Source organism: Xyrauchen texanus, chromosome 38 (assembly GCF_025860055.1).
Source record: "Xyrauchen texanus isolate HMW12.3.18 chromosome 38, RBS_HiC_50CHRs, whole genome shotgun sequence".
Classification (NCBI taxonomy): Eukaryota; Metazoa; Chordata; class Actinopteri; order Cypriniformes; family Catostomidae; genus Xyrauchen; species Xyrauchen texanus.
This window is the reverse complement of record NC_068313.1, coordinates 16,991,710-17,010,984: the sequence shown is the minus strand read 5'-3', so window position 1 is coordinate 17,010,984 and position 19,275 is coordinate 16,991,710. Positions and strand designations below refer to the sequence as shown.

At 39.3% G+C, this 19,275-nt stretch overlaps 1 protein-coding gene across 4 annotated transcripts in view; it reads left to right on the top strand.

Moving 5' to 3' along the window:
- The window catches only part of LOC127631742 (neural cell adhesion molecule 1-like), a 155,029-nt gene that overhangs the window by 102,676 nt on the left and 33,078 nt on the right, over positions 1 to 19,275 (top strand). For all 4 annotated transcript variants that reach the window (XM_052110031.1, XM_052110030.1, XM_052110032.1 and 1 more), the window contains 2 exons: positions 12,156 to 12,280; positions 12,401 to 12,581. In XM_052110031.1, the coding sequence (XP_051965991.1) occupies positions 12,156 to 12,280; positions 12,401 to 12,581 (306 nt within the window). The remainder of the gene's footprint in view (positions 1 to 12,155; positions 12,281 to 12,400; positions 12,582 to 19,275) is intronic.

The following is a 19,275-nucleotide window of genomic DNA, read 5'->3' as shown; positions in this document are numbered from 1 at the left end:
TAGCAAATTCATCTTGAGACCCTCTTGCGTCCCAGCCCCAGGTTGAGAACCACTGGATAGTGTGTCATTTGAGACATCATTTGGCAAATAGTTATCTTGTTTTAAGCATAAATTTAGCTACATTTAGTGAGGTATATACTTAAAACAAGAACAAAAATAGTTGCCAATGAGGTGAGAAAAAGATACTTAATTCAACATAATTCTTTGAAAGCAAGTCTTAATATCTTGCACATTTTGCTTCAATTAAATGTATCTTGCAGCTTTATATTCACTTCAGTCTGGGTGTTTTTGGCCAGAGTTAGATTTGCACAACACATGTTTATATTTTTTCACTAGAAGGCTCTATCTTAATCGTATCTGACCACTATATCTTTTCCAAAATTGCAACTGGATCACTATTATGTCAACTTCAGACATGCTACAGATATGCCATAGTTCTGTTGGAGCTTTTGATATGGACGACCTGTGCATCACTGTGGCATCACTTACAAGCCTGTCTATTTGCAAAGTGTTTTAAAGCGCCACCTTTTTTAGCCACTATCTGGGAGATTTGATTTAGTTACCGCGTTTCTGACCCGGTGCCCACGTGTATATCCACAAACTTTTTTATTGTTTTGTACCTTTCCTTTCACTTGTGCAGGTTATCTATTATGCATTGCCTAGAAAAACCTAGTGGTTATTTAAATCATTCATAAGAGAAGCCAGTGGATGCATTGTTAATGTAAACTATTGTGACGCATTGTGAATGTAAGAATTTCCTCAGCTGAAGGTAATTTTTATGGGTTCTAAGAATATTACAAAATTATGCCACATTAACATTAGGACTATCTTCCGATTCAACTAGTCCATCAACCAAATAGCCAATAAATAAAGTCCAGTTGTTTTATCTAGATTTGTTCTTGTATTTAAATGTTTTGTTTCTGTTAGTGTACTCTGCTTAAGCTGTTAGACAGTGTGCATGTTAAAACCCTCTCAGAAATTCATCCCCATTATCACTATAGCCATACGCATAAATTTGTTTCGCTTTGTTTTTGAGCGTTCCTCCATGGACCTTTAAAGGGATAGTTCACCCAAAAATGAACATTTCCTCATCACTCACCCTCATGCCATCCCAGATTTGTATGACTTTCTTTCTTCTGCAGAACACAAATTAAGATTTTTAGAAGACTATCTCTTCTCTGCAGGTCTGTTCAATGCAATGTGAATGGTGGCCAGAACTTTGACATTCCAAAAATCATACAAAGTCAGCATAACATTAATCCATACAACTCCTGTGGTTAAATCCATGTCTTTAGAAGCATTATGGTAGTTGTGGGTGAGACACAGTTCTATATTTAAGTCTTTTTAACTTTAAATGTCCACTTTCACTTTAACTTACACATTCTTCTTCTTTTTTTTTTTGTCAATTTACATTAAATGTGCATATTGCCACCTACTGGTCGGGGCTGGTCAAAGGTGGGAATTTATAGTAAACAAAGGACTTAAATATTGATCTGTTTCTCACCCACACCTTTCATATCGCTTCTGAAGACATGGATTTAACCACTGGAGTCATATAGATTACTTTTATGCAAACTTTATGTGATTTTTGGATATTTAAAGTTCCAGCCACCATTCACTTGCATTGTATGGACCACCAGAGCTAAGCTATTCTTTTAAAAATATCTGTCTGTATTCAGCAGAAGGGTCAGTATGTGATAAGAGCATTTTAATTTTTGTATGAACTATCCCTTTAACAGAGAATTTGGAGACCCATGCATTCTGTTCCATTGGACAGCTATGTCTAGCTGTTCTAGCTAGCCCACACTTTACGCAAGTATGGGTACACAAACACAAGTTTATACCATATGTCAATTTTGATATGAATAATTGATTGATACGTTTGAAGAATATGTCTATTTAACTCACAAGATGTTCAGTCAGACTTTGCGTTCCTGAAAATATCAATAAATATCAACCCTAACAGCATGCTATGGGAATAGTTTTGTGATTTTGTTGATATTCTCACCACGTATGCACACACCACATACTTTTACTATCTTCCTCCTCCTGGTGGCTGTTTGTGTGTTCAGCAGAATGTTTTAGACTCCCAGAAAGGTGCCATTATCAACATAATACAATCAGCACACTTTGCAATGGGATTTATTTCCTGTCAGTACAGGAAAAAAAAATGCATTCAGTGCTGGAACTTTTGTGGATAGAAATTCTAAATAGTATCGACAGTAATGCAGGTATAGGATGAATTATGAGAAAGAGTTGCTGTCTGATCTCTTTTATCTGCCTTTAACCTTTGACATTTTCACACTTTTCTTTTTCATCCTGCCATTTTATTCATTTTTCCCATCTGTATGTTTTGTTTTCTTCCACTGGGTCCTTTAGGTTATTCTTTCACAAGTAAGTGTCCTTCATGTATATATCCCTGTTATTATAGTATTGTCTTTGACAAATATTTCATTTGTATACTTTTTATATGTATATTATGATTCATAGTGTATTCACATTTTTAACTTATCTGATTCATTTTCATCTGTGTTGTTAATTAAGATTTCCTCTTGTAGTGGTGGTAGGATTTAAAGACCCCATGAAAAAATAAGTTTTAGTGGCTTTTAGTCAATGCTTATTAAGCTTTGAGATCATATATATGGAATGTACTCCAAAAAGTTGACAAAATTCACTTTTAGCAGATATGAAGGCATTTAAAATGTACAATCTTTTCTGACAGTGGAAGAAAAATATTGATGACTCATCCTGCACTCATTCATTTTGTCCAATAAAAGGCTCTCTAGAATGAGAATGTCTGTCCTCTTAGGGTGTTTTCACACTTGAGTCCTCTTTAAAAGAGCTAAACTCAGAAAAATTCAACATTCAATCATGGTACATTATTTTTATTAACAACAAACAATATGATTATGATTATCATGGTGTTTAATCTACTGACAGACTCGGGTTACTTCCATACCTAGAATACAATATCTATTCCTGTCATAATTGTTTACTTCCGGTTAAGCCCTCGAATCTTCATTTGCACAGAACACTAAAGACTTTTTGAGTTCATTTTGTGAGCAGTTTACAATAGTTTAATATGCTTCTCACGCTGTCATCTCCATAGAAACAGAGTAAGCTTCTCGTCACGTCTCTCCCGTGCTCGCATTGTCATTTCCTGCGTACGGGAATCTGTCAGGGCCAAACATGTTTGACATTACGCAAATGGGAAAATCAAGTCAGCCTAGAGGGCTTTTTGTTCACAATTCACAATATTAGCGAACCGATGGGCTCGGTTGGCTTTAAAGGGGTCTGAGATCGTTTGGTGTGTTCTCATATGGGCCAAAAAATCCCACAAACCACGCTCAGACCCTTGAAACAAATCAAGTGTGAACACACCCTTAATGCCTCCTGTCTCTTAATAGCTAGTAGCAAATCATGATGAAAACTAAATACTGTTGGCATGAAAAAGAGACAAATCCTTTGATATGTCCTGTTTCAGTCAGAAATAAATCAATACTGAAAAGAAAACTCTTCAAGCCATTTCATGGGGTCTTAAAAGTGATTTTAGTCAAGTTAGCTAACTCAGTTTAAATTAGCTTGATAATGAGAATTCCAATATTAATTTTTGTTTCATATGCACCCTAGATGGGATTTTTCATTTTCACACTGAGGATACAGGTTTGTTATGCAGCTATATGGTCATCTTGATAGAAATGATTTATGTGCATTCCATGAAAACAAAAAACAAGTAGGACCCGTCTTTATGTAAAATTATATCAGTGAGTTGATAGGTCCATTATTCTCTGGCTTTGTGGCTGCAAAATGCTTCCACATCTTTTTTTGAGATCCCTGTGTGATGTGCTTACAGTATCACATGCTGTGTCTAAAAACAAATGCATGAGGCTGTAGTATTATATGAATACTTCAGTTTCCTCTGTTTTTCACAGAAAAAAAAATGACTGACAACTTATTGTCTACTTGCTAAGGCAAGCATTACTATTGCTCAGAATTTGGTGTAGGGATCTGACAACCTGGAAACAGAGTAAGAATCAACCTCATAGAATCATGTTATTATACCTACAGTTTTGCTAAATCTTTTTTACGTGGCTCATTGTACAGTATCTCGGCAGTTTCCTGGTGAAAGAATCACTAGAGGCACTAAAACAACAACATCTTTTATTTCCTTTCACACAAATCACGAGTGAAAAGGCAGATTATCGGTTCATAAACACTTTTGCTCTGTTCCCTGCTCAATGCTATTTTATGACATCAAAACACTTCTACTATAATGCATGACTTGTAAGGTGATACACTGTAATATTTGCATTACATAACCAATGCAACACACTTGCGATACAAAGGACCAGGTTACGAGTCCTGAAGAGCACCTAAGTCGACAAGTGTGTCAGTAGCATCATAGAAGCACCACAAAATTATGTGGTTGTTCAGTAATTTAATTTTTAATTGTCGCATTTGCTTTTTTTGTCTCTATTGGTTGAGTTTAGGTTTAAGGTTTAAGGAAGGGAGTTTTATTTATTTAAAACTCGATAGAGGATTTACCCTAAAAACATAATTTCTGAAATGTGTAAGGCACCACGCAATATCATTTTACAAAAATGTCACTGTCGGATTTGAACAGACCCCTATCCCTAAGTAAAAATCTTTGAGGTAACTTGAATGAAACCTCAAATTGTGTGGTTTGTTGAGGCAAGGTGTGCTATTTGCTAAACGATCTTAAGGCTAGACTTTCTTGACTCTGGCCTGTAAGCAGCCATCCAGAATACCATAGCCACATGCTAATAACCACTCATATGCTACCCTTAACAGCCTAGCATTGTGGCAGCAAGTTTTGTATGGGCAACAACCAATCAATAATCTAGTTTGTGTTTTTTGTTTTTTTGTCAATCTGTCAGAGTAAATCCTGCTCAATGTGTCCCTGTTTTTTGTGTTCAGTGTTGTGATATTTCTGATTAAATCCATTTTGAGTTGCTTTGTGTTATGTTTCTCTGCACAGTTTGTTCTAACACATTGATCTTTTGCACATAGTTACATTTGTGTCTGTATTTTTGTATCTTTCATGCAACCTCTTCCAATTTCCTTTCAACCAATCATGTGCGTGCATATGGTGTGACTGTCATGTGGCTTGCATGGTGCTGGTGATGTCATCCACACTGATGAGCAGAAGGTAAACACTCAGGGGCCCCTGTAGGCCCCGGCTCCATTCTTCTCTTATGTGCAGGATTAGCCTTCACTCTATCAGGATCACTGCATTTATCCCTAACCAGCCATTACAACTCACTCCTGTCACATTTCAAGAATTGAATCCCCTCTGACGGGTCATGAAAATTCATCAATTCCCAATTTTTAACTGAGAATGTTACCCTTGAGCAACCACTGTGCCCCGACTGCACAAATTATCTTCTATGGCGAATACAAAATGAGAAAAAAGTTGATGCCGTGTCCTGCCAACCATGGAAATGACATCAAAAACTCTGAAGCTGAAAAATATTTCCCTAGAGCGATCGCTGGGTACAATAATCTTGTTCTGTTATGTTCCATCTAAACATTTTGACAAGCAGCAGTTTTACAGACATTCTACATTGCCGTTCTTTCATCTTGGGCTGCTTTGGAGATGCTGCTACCTGTGTACAATTATAGCCAAATTAGGAAATCACTAAAAACAACTGCTGTTGACTCTGCAAGTGGTTGATCTCAATGGTTTCTTTATTCTCCAGTTTTGAGCATGTTTTAGTAAGTTTCACAGTACCATATTTCCTTCTCCTTTGCAACATACTTTTCAACACCTTTGAAACTTTTAGAGATGTATTCATTTCTCCTCTAAAGTACCATTCTTTTTGTATTCCAGTTGCTTTTGCCTGCATGTTTATTTACTCCTCCTTTACAAGAAATAGTCTGAATTTCTTGTAATTACACAAATGTTTACCTTCACAAGGGGTAACCTACTCGTGGTCGCGATTTAGGGGTTCTTGCTCTCAATGGGGCGCAAGGTAAGTTGTGCATGGATCGCAGAGAATAACATGAGCCTCCCATGCTGTGAGTCTCCGCGGTGTCATGCACAATGAGCCATGTAATAAGATGCGCGGATTGACTGTCTCAGAAGTGGAGGCAACTGAGACTTGTCCTCCGCCTCCCGGATTGAGGTGAGTAACCGCACCACCATGAGGACCTACTAAGTAGTTGGAATTGCGCATTCCAAATTGGGACAAAAGGGGATAAAAAAAAATATATAATAATAAAAACTGTTTTTTTTTTTTTTTTTGTCATTATAAACCCTGTGAAGTGAACCAATCTCCCCTTCCTACATAATGAGGCAGGGATATGTGTGTCAACATTCTAAACTTGCATTGTCAGTTGTTTAGAAATCTGAGGTCTAAACTCCCCCCCCCCAACCCCCCTGGAAATAAGAAAATACTGGTTGAAGAAATCTTTCTGTGATTCTTCTGTCAGTACTATTTGACTCTTTGAGGAGAAGAGATTTTATTTTCTCTCAGAATTTTGGCATTTTTCCTCTGCAGATTTGATTGCTTTATTCTCGAGAAATGCAGCGGTTTTCTTGCAAATTGCAATCCTTTTGTATTGTATTCAGAACACAATGAGAGTCTGTACAATTTGCCAGATGTGTAGATTAGCTGATAAATTCTTTAGCTCTCTCATTCGTGGTTTAGAGTGGACTCTATTGGTAATACTTGGGAATATGCTGTGTTTCTTTCACCCGTATTTTGTGGGTTGTAGACCGATTGTCTTCTCACCATTCCACCGAACGGGCACGAACATCCTGAAAGCCTCTTGTTTCCTACTTTTCGCTTCAAACTGCTGTTGCATCACTGCCACAGCTGGTCCAAACCTTAGGGTCTACTGGCTGATCAAGAAAATGTCCTTTAACTTTTTCAGCCATAGTGGACAAATTCAGCCATAGACTTCTCTGGCCCACCATCGCCAAACCCAGAGTTCTTCCAGTAGACTGAGTGTGAAGGTCCGTTACTGTACAAATTTCTGTCCACAACTCTGTGACGTCTTTTTGTTGTGACAAAGCCATAGACATATCCTCCTCTAACTCTCTGATGTAGGCCAAGAGCAGAGTGATCGTGTTGGTAGCACACACCATCTGAGCTGCAGATTGTTCATCTTTTCAAAAATCGAGGCTGAGAAGCAATCAGATCTCTGAGGCAGCTTGGGAGTGATCGTGGATAAAATGAATGCAGATCGAGGATCAAGATGGCCCGCCAAAGACGCTTACATTGTCAGCATATGAGACCAGCCCCTCTGCTCCATACCTGCCATTTACAGCGATGAGAATCCACACAACGAGACTCTAGATGAAAGCAGTCTCTCCCAATACTTCACCAGATCCTCCATGCAGTCCTGGAAAGGTGGGATTGTCTGATGAGCTACCAGGGTGGTGGGGAGGAGGAATCTAGTCTTGAGCTTTTTGCAGTGGGGAGAGCCATTGGCCAGTTGACGACCAGTCTAATTGCTGCCCATTGGCATGCATCATGCAGAGTTCCATACCATGCTGCTGATGGTTGTTCCTCCGACCCTGTAAGGGATCCAGGTGAATCCATTTGGGAGACAAACGGATCCTCCTCGCATCACCATCATCCTCGTTTGACTGCCCTCCCAAAGTGGTGATGGAAACGGAATCATCGTCTGGTCGGCCATTGGGACTAGTTTGATCTCCATTTTGAAGCCAAGTGACTCCCCAAGCTCATCCATGGATTAAGCTGTTCAGCCCAACTCTACATTGGAGGTAAGGTTTCTTCAGTGGACTCAATCATGTCCCCACCTTGTAAGGGATCACGACACACATCCTACATCCTTGGGAGCAATTTCCAAATACCTGAATGTACAACGTTCATCAGTACAAACAATTATACACAAGTATAAACATCATGGGACCATGCAGTCATCATGCCGCGCAGGAAGGTGACACATTCAGTCTCCTAGAAATGACTGTCATTTGGTGCAAAATGTGAAACTCAATCCCAGAAAAGGACCTTGTGAAGATGCTGGAGGAAAAAGGTAGACAAGTATTTATATCCACAGTAAAACAAATCCTATATCAACATAAACTGAAATGCTGCTCAGAAAGGAAGAAGCCACTGCTGCAAGTGCACATGAGGACAAAGATCTTTGAGAAATGTCATTTGGTGTAATGAAACAAAAATGTAAATGTTTGGCAATAATGACCATAGTTATGTTTGGAGGTAAAAGGGTGAGGCTTGCAAGCCAAAGAACACAATCCCAACCATGAATCATGGGGGTGGCAGCATCATGTTGTGGGGATGCTTTGCTGCAGGAGGGACTTGTGCACTTGAGGAAGGAAAATCATGTTGAGATATTAAAGCAACATCTCATGACATCAGCCAGGAAGTTAAAGCTTGGTTGCAAATGGGTCTGCCAAATGGACAATCACCACAAGCATACCTACAAAGTTGTGGCAAGATGGCTTAAGGACAACAAAGTCAAAGCACTGGATTGGCCATCATAAAGTCCTGACCTAAAACCGATAGAAAGTTTGTGGGCTGAACTGAAAATGTGTGTGGGAGCAAGGGGGATTCTACCATTTTAAGATGATGACCTTTTCAGACATTAAGATTAATTTCAGTATTTCAACACATCTCATTTAATCTCCTCTTCATTTTTGCAGTAACGCATGTGTTGTTAATGTAGAGGATCCATAGTAAAACACAAATCATTTCATGTAGGCTTCCTGTCCATAAAAATCTCATTTTGGAGAGGAGATGCTACACTTGATTGATGGACTGACAAGAATAATTGTTTCACTAATTCAGAGGCAATGCATAAAGTGATTAATAGTCATTTCAAAATGAAAGGAAAATAGCCATGTGGTCCTTGTATCAAATCTGTGTGAGTTTGTGTGACTTGGTTGAATGAGGGTTTCTGTCCCCTTGTACAAGCATAGCTAATTACTGTGTTAATGAGAGTAAAATGCCTTCATATTTCAGTCCACATTGTACAGGCATAGCTTCTCCCAGCAATGTTGTTGTGTGTCATGTGGCAGCATCAAACTAATGTAGTGAATCAAACGAGCATTCACTGGTGATTAAAATGAAATGGATCATGATGGTCCATGAAAGAGAGGCCTCAGTGCACAGCACCATAGAAATATTCCCAATTCACACCGCGCTCATGCACATGACTACTCTTTTGGGACATTTGCAGTTCTCTGTGACCTCCAAATATCAGCTCTATAAGAAGTAGGCCCGGCCAGGTAGCGAGTGTCACATCTTTCTACAATGGAATTATTGACGCACAGGAGGCTAAGTATTTATAGAATTAGAAAATAAACTCCTTTTAATACTCATATGTAGTCGTTGACTGATGCAAGTTTTTCAATGGCCAGTGAAGATACTGATATTTACAGGTCCTTCTCAAAAAATTAGCATATTGTGATAAAGGTCATTATTTTCCATAATGTAATGATAAAAATTAAACTTTCATATATTTTAGATTCATTGCACACCAACTGAAATATTTCAGGTCTTTTATTGTTTTAATACTGATGATTTTGGCATACAGCTCATGAAAACCCAAAATTCCTATCTCAAAAATTAGCATATTTCATCCGACCAATAAAAGAAGTGTTTTTAATACCAAAAAAAAGTCAACCTTCAAATAATTATGTTCAGTTATGCACTCAATACTTGGTCGGGAATCCTTTTGCAGAAATGACTGCTTCAATGCGGCGTGGCATGGAGGCAATCAGCCTGTGGCACTGCTGAGGTGTTATGGAGGTCCAGGATGCTTCGATAGCGGCCTTCCAGAGTGTTGGGTCTTGCGTCTCTCAACTTTCTCTTCACAATATCCCACAGATTATCTATGGGGTTCAGGTCAGGAGAGTTGGCAGGCCAATTGAGCACAGTAATACCATGGTCAGTAAACCATTTACCAGTGGTTTTGGCACTGTGAGCAGGTGCCAGGTCGTGCTGAAAAATGAAATCTTCATCTCCATAAAGCTTTTCAGCAGATGGAAGCATGAAGTGCTCCAAAATCTCCTGATAGCTAGCTGCATTGACCCTGCCCTTGATAAAACACAGTGGACCAACACCAGCAGCTGACATGGCACCCCAGACCATCACTGACTGTGGGTTCTTGACACTGGACTTCAGGCATTTTGGCATTTCCTTCTCCCCAGTCTTCCTCCAGACTCTGGCACCTTGATTTCCGAATGACATGCAAAATTTGCTTTCATCCGAAAAAAGTACTTTGGACCACTGAGCAACAGTCCAGTGCTGCTTCTCTGTAGCCCAGGTCAGGCGCTTCTGCCGCTGTTTCTGGTTCCTGTGCACAGTGGCTCTGGATGTTTCTACTCCAGACTCAGTCCACTGCTTCTGCAGGTCCCCCAAGGTCTGGAATCGGTCCTTCTCCACAATCTTCCTCAGGGTCCGGTCACCTCTTCTCGTTGTGCAGCATTTTTTGCCACACTTTTTCCTTCCCACAGACTTCCCACTGAGGTGCCTTGATACAGCACTCTGGGAACAGCCTATTTGTTCAGAAATTTCTTTCTGTGTCTTACCCTCTTGCTTGAGGGTGTCAATGATGGCCTTCTGGACAGCAGTCAGGTCGGCAGTCTTACCCATGATTGCGGTTTTGAGTAATGAAACGGGCTGGGAGTTTTTAAAAGCCTCAGGAATCTTTTGCAGGTGTTTAGAGTTAATTAGTTGATTCAGATGATTAGGTTAATAGCTCGTTTAGAGACCCTTTTCATGATATGCTAATTTTTTGAGATAGGAATTTTGGGTTTTCATGAGCTGTATGCCAAAATCATCAGTATTAAAACAATAAAAGACCTGAAATATTTCAGTTGGTGTGCAATGAATCTAAAATATATGAAAGTTTAATTTTTATCATTACATTATGGAAAATAATGACCTTTATCACAATATGCTAATTTTTTGAGAAGGACCTGTACATAACAGGGTGGCTGATAACACTGATCAAAATTGAAAGCTGTTGTGTGTAATTTATTATGACTTGTGACTCAGCACTCTGGTTCTGGAAGTAAAAATCCCATTATTTTTTTTCCACAGGGGAATTTATTTTACAGTATAAAACATAAATCTATAAAGGCAGACCTACCTTGAGCTCAGAGTTTGTTAATGGTATATGCTCCCGTTGAAGCCATTTATCCATGTTGTTTAAACTTAATTTTTATGAAACCATGTTTAATAGCAGAATTCTTGATGATGAAATAATTTACCCATGAATCTTGAAGAGAAAAATTCACCAATTAGAGTCATGGCAAACAAACTGCAGCTACTGCCCACTTCCATGAAGCAATTGTGTCGATCTCCCTTCACTCTCAACATTTTTATATATTTGTACTGTATATTTTGCTTATAAAATTAAAATATGTTGATTCTATACTTATTATAGAATCAACATATTATAATCAATTTATAATGAATATTTTTATATATTTCCATCGTTTTTAATTTGATTATGTAATTAGCAATTCTTCATGGGATTGTAGTTCTTTTTCTCATTTAACATGATAAAACTGATGTGTGTAATTTTTAAACTTTCTCTTGTCCCATTTAAATATGTAAAGATAACTTAAAATAAGCCATTAGTAGGTTGATTTCACCTAAATGTGTAAACACTGTGGCTTTGTAGCGCTTTCCAAAATTGTTTTGTTTCAACCCATCCAGCTTGAAACAGCAACATCGACTCAACCGATGGCGTAATTTAGGGTGGGAATATCTGTTTTCTCAACCAATGTCTGAGGGAGGGTGCATTTGGAAATCTGTTTGAAAAAAGTATAGATTTTTGCAATTCTGTTTGGTGAAACTAGTGTCTCAGAAAGTACACACTTCAGCTTTATGTACAGTCTTGTCCCTTTTGTCTTTTTGTCAGATTTTCAAATATTTTTTTTGCTTCAAGTCAAAGTTTGTAATGTTGTTATTCACCTCAGAGCTGATTGGTTTGGTTCATGGCTCAGAAAGCTTTTATGAAACTTTTATGAAATATATATGGAAAAAATAATGGGAAAAATACTATCGAACCAAGATGGCTGAAAATGAGTGGGTACTGTATTGTACTCCTACCTTCCTTTCTTGTGTGTGTCTTTGTTATTAATGTACTGGCATCGCCAGTTTTCTCACTACTTTGTAACTGGTTTGTTGTAGGAGAACCCAACTCCCCAATACTAGAGGGAACCTTACAACCTAAAGGCAATGCCCTGAAAGTGAATTGGATCAAACAAGACGATGGAGGTTCTCCGATAACCCATTACTTGGTTAGATACAAAGTTGTGAGTGTCCAAGTTCCCATCTTTACATTTCAGTTATATTTAAGCTATATGAAAATGTTGTGGTGATAAGAAAAGGAAATTTATGGGTCACTATTTTACATTTGGTCGTTCGTTCCTCAGAGGGAAGACTTGGACTGGAAGCCTGAGATCCGTCTACCCAGCATTAGCGAGTATGTAATGTTGAGTGGACTGGAATGGGACACAGAGTATGATGTGTTTGTGGTGGTGGAGAACCAGCAGGGCAAGTCCAAGCCTGGCACACTCACCTTCAGAACATCATCAGAGCCCACAGCTACCACAGGTAACCACCATCCCTGCATGCATTCTTCCATCCCTCCTTCTCTCTTTTCACTCTCACCCATCTCAGCCACACTGATTTTAACAGCTGACTCAGTGCTGTAATGACACCAAACATGTGAAGGCAGTGTGGGCCATCACTTACACTGCATGATAAAACATGGCAGATCAATAAACATTTGACAAAACATTTGGCTGGGTGATATGGGCGTCTTCATGCTATATTTCTTTAACATTACACTTGTTTTCATGTAGTGGCTAAAACCATAATTGACACAAGTATGCAAATGCTTGCAAGCATTTGATCCTGTTACATAATGTACACATACTTACAGTGTTACTTTACTGTGGTGATGACAAAACTCAGTACTCAAGGGGGCGATAGAGTTACCTTCAAATGTCTGTGACATTAATCGGGAAATGCTATTCAGGTAGCTAGATATGAACATGTTGAATTTAACTAACTTGCTCTGGAAGATTCAGTTATTACATATAAGTAGTTGACCTGTAAGAGAAAACTGACCATAGAGGAAGAATTCAGGTGTGGTCACACTATGCTTTGCATACCATTTATTACCAATCAAACACATCTGAACACGGAAAATGGGAAACACAAGCTCATGCCAAGAATTTTCACATTCTGCTGCAGAGGTAATTTTATGTTTGATGATCTCTGACCTGATAAACTGCATGACGAGAAGACGTGTGATCCTCCACTGACCATTTTGCTTGTCACAAAGTATACATGTTTCAAAGCTGCACATTTATATTGTTGCAGGAAAGTGAGAAGAGACTATATATTAACATTTTGAATATAAATTGATAAGTTATGTGATAGGGCTGTAAATCGATTAAAAAAATGTCTGATTAACTTTTTTTATTGATTCACACATTTGAAACAGAAAAGCAAAACATATATTAATAGAATCAACTATAACCACCATTATTCCCTTTGGGTCAATGGTCAATCCCACCCTGACCCTCATCAAATATCCCTGTTGTCACAACTTAGGTTACAGACAAAATATTAATAAAATAATCACACACTTTTAAAATTTCACTTCTCGGGGGGCCTGTGTTGCTCAACTAGTAAAGACTGACTACCACCCCTGGAGTTCATGAGTTTGAATCCCAGGGTGTGCTGAGTGAATCCAGTCAGGTCTCCTAAGCAACCAAATTGGCCCGGTTGCTAGGGAGGGTAGAGTCACATGGGTAACCTCCTCTTGGTCGCTATAATGTGGTTCGCTCTCAGTGGGGCGCGTGGTGAGTTGTGCATGGATGACGCGGTGGATGGCATGAAGCTTCCACAACCGTTATGTCTCCACGGTAACGTGCCACGTGATAAGATGCGCAGGTTGATGGTCTCAGATGCAGAGGCAACTGAAATTCATCCTCCACCACCCGGATTGAGGTGAGTCACTACGCCACCATGAGGACTTAGAGCGCTTTGGGAATTGGGCATTCCAAATTGGTGAGAAAAAGCAGAGAAAATAAAAAACAATCAAATTGCCCTTCTCTCTCCACTGCCCCTCCCCGAGTGTCCTCCAAAAAGGCCAAATGGCAGCCCCATTTTTATTGAACAAATCTAAGTTGCCTAGCCTTCTAAATCTCTTCGAATGTCATTACCCTACCCATCTCTGTGCACCATTCTTGAAATGAGGGCGCTCCAGCTGACTTCCATCCCCTAAGAATGATCTGTCTACCTATCATAACACTGGCTAGGACCTAATTTTTTATGCATTTATCCCCTATATTAATGACCACCCCATCACCTAAAATACAGAGTCTGGGGCAAAATTTTATTTGAGTGCCCAATACATCTCACATAATACCCTCAACCAAAATTCTTGGATCTTAACACACCACCAAAAACATTGGTTGTGTCCCCATTTTCTGTTTGGCATTGCCAGCAGGTGGGTGTCTTTAAGACCAAGCCTATACAATCTAGAGCAGGGGTCTCCAACCTTTTTGTGAGTGAGGGCTCCCTGAAGGAATAAAATAGTCTAGAGGGCTACTTGTTTGATATAGGCACACGCACACACACACACACACACGTTTCAAGTTTTGAAAAATACAACAACAAACAGTAATATTGTTAAATACTATGACAATTGAATTTATAATTATATATTAGGGGTGTAACGGTTCACAAAATTCACGGTTAGGTTCAATATGATAGATACAGTGCTGACACGGTTCGGTACTTTTCGATAGAGCAAAATGAAAGAAATGCATTTTTTTATATAAAAATAAACAATTTCTCATTTTTAAAATGTCATAAAATAAACATAAACACTGTGGCACTTTTTTCACTTTACTTTTAATCACCAAAATATGTCTAAGTAATGAAATGAATATTGACATCATGGCTTAATAAATGTAAATCATTTCTCACAAGCATTTTAAATGCTCCATCAGTTGTTACTGATACCAACTTTTCAAATGGCACGTTCTTTTCCACGAAGTACTTCTTCACCGCATCATAAATATCAACACTCCTCGTTGTTGTCTTGAGGGGCAGTAATGTAAAAAATTCCTCTTTCACTGACAAATCACTGAATACCATTCTGATGAAAACCATGAGCTGCGCTGTACTACTAGAATGCACAGATTCATCACACTGGATGGAGAACCATTTGCACAAACCCAAGTCTTTCTCCAGCTGCTCTGTTACGTTCGCTGACATAGCCGAGACTCGTCTCGCAATAGTGTTAGCCCCAAGTTGAACATCGGAGACTGAGGACATTATTTCATTTCCATTCTTGTGATCTTTAAACAGAGTGTTGGTTATCACAGTCATTGCTCCCTTGACAATTTCACCATCAGAGAAAGGTTTTTTGTGTTTCGTTAAAAAATGAGCAACTCTAAATGAAGCTTCGGTTGCAGCCTGTGAATTTTTAGCGGGTTTTATAAAAAATTATTGCTGCCTACTTAATGTTGTTTTCATCTCACTAACTTTTTCTTTTAAGTGATGTACCTGGTGGATAATGAACATTGAAGGTCTTGTGGGTTGTGGTGAAATGTCTCTCCGCATTGTGTCTCTTGGCAACCGCAATGCTAGCTCCACAGATGAGGCATACAGCTTTATCTTTAACGTTAGTGAAGAGGAATTCTGTCTCCCACTCCTCGTTAAAATATTAAGTCTTCTTCTTTTTTGCATGACCTGCATCATCAGCCATAATTAATCTTTTTTTCTTTTTTATAGTTCAATTTATCTTATGTACCGTCTGCCCGCGACCGCCTCAACTCACAGAAGTTACGTTACATTTTTTTTTTTTAAACGTGCTCGACGTGCAGATTCTAAATATTTTAAATTATTTTATTATTTTATTATGTTTTAATGGTATATGAAATGTTACCATTAGTTATTTTCTCATTTTATGCCATCATCATAAATAAAAAATAAAAAAACTAAATGAAAGATTACAATTCAGGCTATTTATAGAATGTGCTCGGCGGGCGACTCAGAGACTCCATGCGGGCTACCAGGTGCCCGCGGGCACCATGTTGGAGACCACTGATCTAGAGGGAGTCCAAAAATTTTTATGTACATTTTTAAATATCATAAGGTGCACCCTTGCATCTCTAGATGTAGACTTGACATATTTTAGAATCCTAGCCCGCACTGCCTCCTCCAACTCCAAGTTTAATTCTTTCTTCCATAATCTCTTGAGAGAAGATTAAGCTCCATCCCCCAGACTCTGAATTAGCCATTAGTAATACACTGTTGCCTCATGACCTTTTCCAAAAGCACAAATCACCACTCCCACAGGATCCGCCACTCTAGGGGGTGTATACTACTCCCAAAAATAGTACAAAGCAGGTGTAAGTACCTGAAGAATTGAGACCTGGGAATCCCAAAATGTTGAACCAAATTTTAAAAAGATCTCAACACTCCATTCTCATATAGGTCACAGTGCATATTAATCCCATATTAATTTGGGGTTCAGCCATATGCTTGAAACAACTACATTTGCTGGGAATAAAATACCCAAATATTTAATGCCCTGACTGAGCCACTGGAAGGTGCCTGGCTGAAAAGTCGTTACCGGGCAGTACACTGTCAGAGCCAAAGCTTCGGATTTAGACCAATTCACTGTGTATCCTGAGAACTAAGAAAATGTTTTTATAATTCTGTGGAGGCAAGGCATAGATCTATTAGGGTCGGAGACTAATAAGAAAATATCATCTGCATAAAGCACATGACATTAATGAAACACCTGGAATATTGTCAGAAGTGTTTCATCCCTGAATAAACCCCACCTGTTCTATATGCATAAGAGATGTCATAACTACTCAATCGTTTAGCCAAATTTTTTGACAATATTTTAACATCTAGCTGTATCAGGGAAATTGGATGGTAACTCATACGCTCGCTTGGATCTTTGTCCTTTTTAATAATTAGACTGTTTGGGGGACTGGGTAGCTCGGTGGTAAAGATGCTGGCTACCACCCCTGGAGTTTGCGAGTTCGAATCCCAGGGTGTGCTGTGTGACTCCAGCCAGGTCTCCTAAGCAACCAAATTGGCCCAGTTGCTAGGGAGGGTAGAGTCACACAGGGCAAACTCCTCGTGATCGCTTTAACATGGTTCGCTCTTGGTGGTGTGCGTGGTGAGTCATGCCTAGATGCCTCCACACAAGCTATGTCTCCTTGGGAACACACTCAATGAGTCACGTGATACGATGTGCTTGTTGATGGTCTCAGACACGGAAGCAGCTGAGATTCGTCCTCCACAACCCGGATTGAGGTGAGTCACTATGCCACCATGAGGACTTAGAGCAAATTGGACATTCCAAATTGGGAGGAAAACATTCCACGTGGAGAGAGACAATTAACATCTGACATTTTGACATATAAGAAAAAATTTATTGTGTCAAAAACAAAATTACAAAGACCACATTCTAACATTAGTGCAACCATTAGAACCTGAACATCCCCCAACACTAAACAAACAGAAAAAATACAAATGTGTGCATTAACCCTGTGAACAACAGTGCCAACTGGCATCCATCCCTCCAAACTCAAACCCTCCATGTATGCCTACGAGAGCCCCTGCGACAGCTTTGCCATCAAATTGCTCAAGTCTGGTGTTTCTATACAAATTTTGTCAGACAGAATTACTCAGCAAATACAATCTATAAAACAAACTCCAACCAATAGGCAGAATAACCACAAAGAGCATGTAGATTCATCCACAAAACTGTCCTGAAGGTGTGTTACTCCATAAAATAAACTCCAACCGCTTGGCGGAACCAGCACAAAAAAGGCACACAGATTCGTCAAACAGTCAAGTGAATGTTCAGTGGGCTGGTCCACTCGGCTGCAACGTGAGTGCAAACAAATCCTCCAGTGTCTTTGCAAGAAATTCTCCACAAAACAAACTCCAGCCAAAAGGAGGAATAAGTACAAAGAGCACGTAGAGTCATCCATATATCTTTCCCAAAGGTGTGCCAATCCATAAAACAAACTCCAGCCGCTAGGCGTAACCAGCACTAAAAAAAAGCATTCAGTTTCCCCAAACAGTCAAGTGAATGTTCAGTGGGCTGGTCCACTCGGCTGCAACGTGAGTAAAAGATGATTTACTCACTCCAATTACTTTATGAAGGACATCGCTTGCTGTGGACATGTGAATGTTTTATGGCCATCCTTAGCATCTATTCTCAATTTTGCCGGGAATATCAGTGCAAAAGTGAACTTCCGTTGATGTAAAAGTTCCTTGCATTCCTTGAATCAATCACGTTTCACTCTTGTCAAATTCGCAAAGTCTGGGAACAAGAAAGCCTTCCTTTACTCCTCACCTTGCGTAATACAAGATCTTTATCGGATGATCTCAGAAATGTTGCCAGAATTGATTGGGGCCTGCCTCCCTGAGCAAAACACCGAGCCAGAACCCTGTGAGCAGGCTCAATTTCCATCTTATGACCTGCTATGTCGAGCAGATTTAGAAAGAACCCGTCCAGGAATTTCATCATATCCTGTCCCTCTTCGCCCTTTGGAATTCCGAAGATACAGATGTTATTCCACCGGCTATGGTTCTCAATGTCCTCAAACTTCTCCCAGACACACTCCAAAACCACCTTGGTCGCTAGCGGATTAACAGATAATTCCCTCTGTGATTACTCAAAATAATCAATCCATTTCTTGACATCCCCCACTATTGTAACCATCTCAGTAAATTTCACTTCCATGGCAGTGATCGATCGACATATCACAGCATATCCTCCAAGTCAGCATCGAACTTCATCAGCATTGTGACATGTTCAACATCTCTCGCTGCATTTCTCGCACTTTCCCGTCTAAATCAACTCCCTGGCTCGTAGCCTGCTCAGGGGCATCAGCTTGAGGACGTAAGTGTCTTTTAATGTCTCCAGAGCATAAGAAATTTGAATTATTTGACATATTACCCTCTTAGAACAGTTATGGAACGGAGTGTATCAAATCTCACCGGTTTCTATAATTAAAAGTGTTTAATTAGCAAAGTGCGCAGAGCTCGCCATTCACACGTCCGATTCTCGCATGGTGTCACGTGACTCCACAATTAACATTTTTAAATGAATGAATCACAAATTTTTCTGTAATTAATCTTGATTAAATTATAGTACATGTAGGGATTTGCCTGAAGCTGAATACCTTATTCGGAAAGGCATGAATAATGACTTCAAAATGAATAACGAATCCTAATAAAAGAAAAGATATTC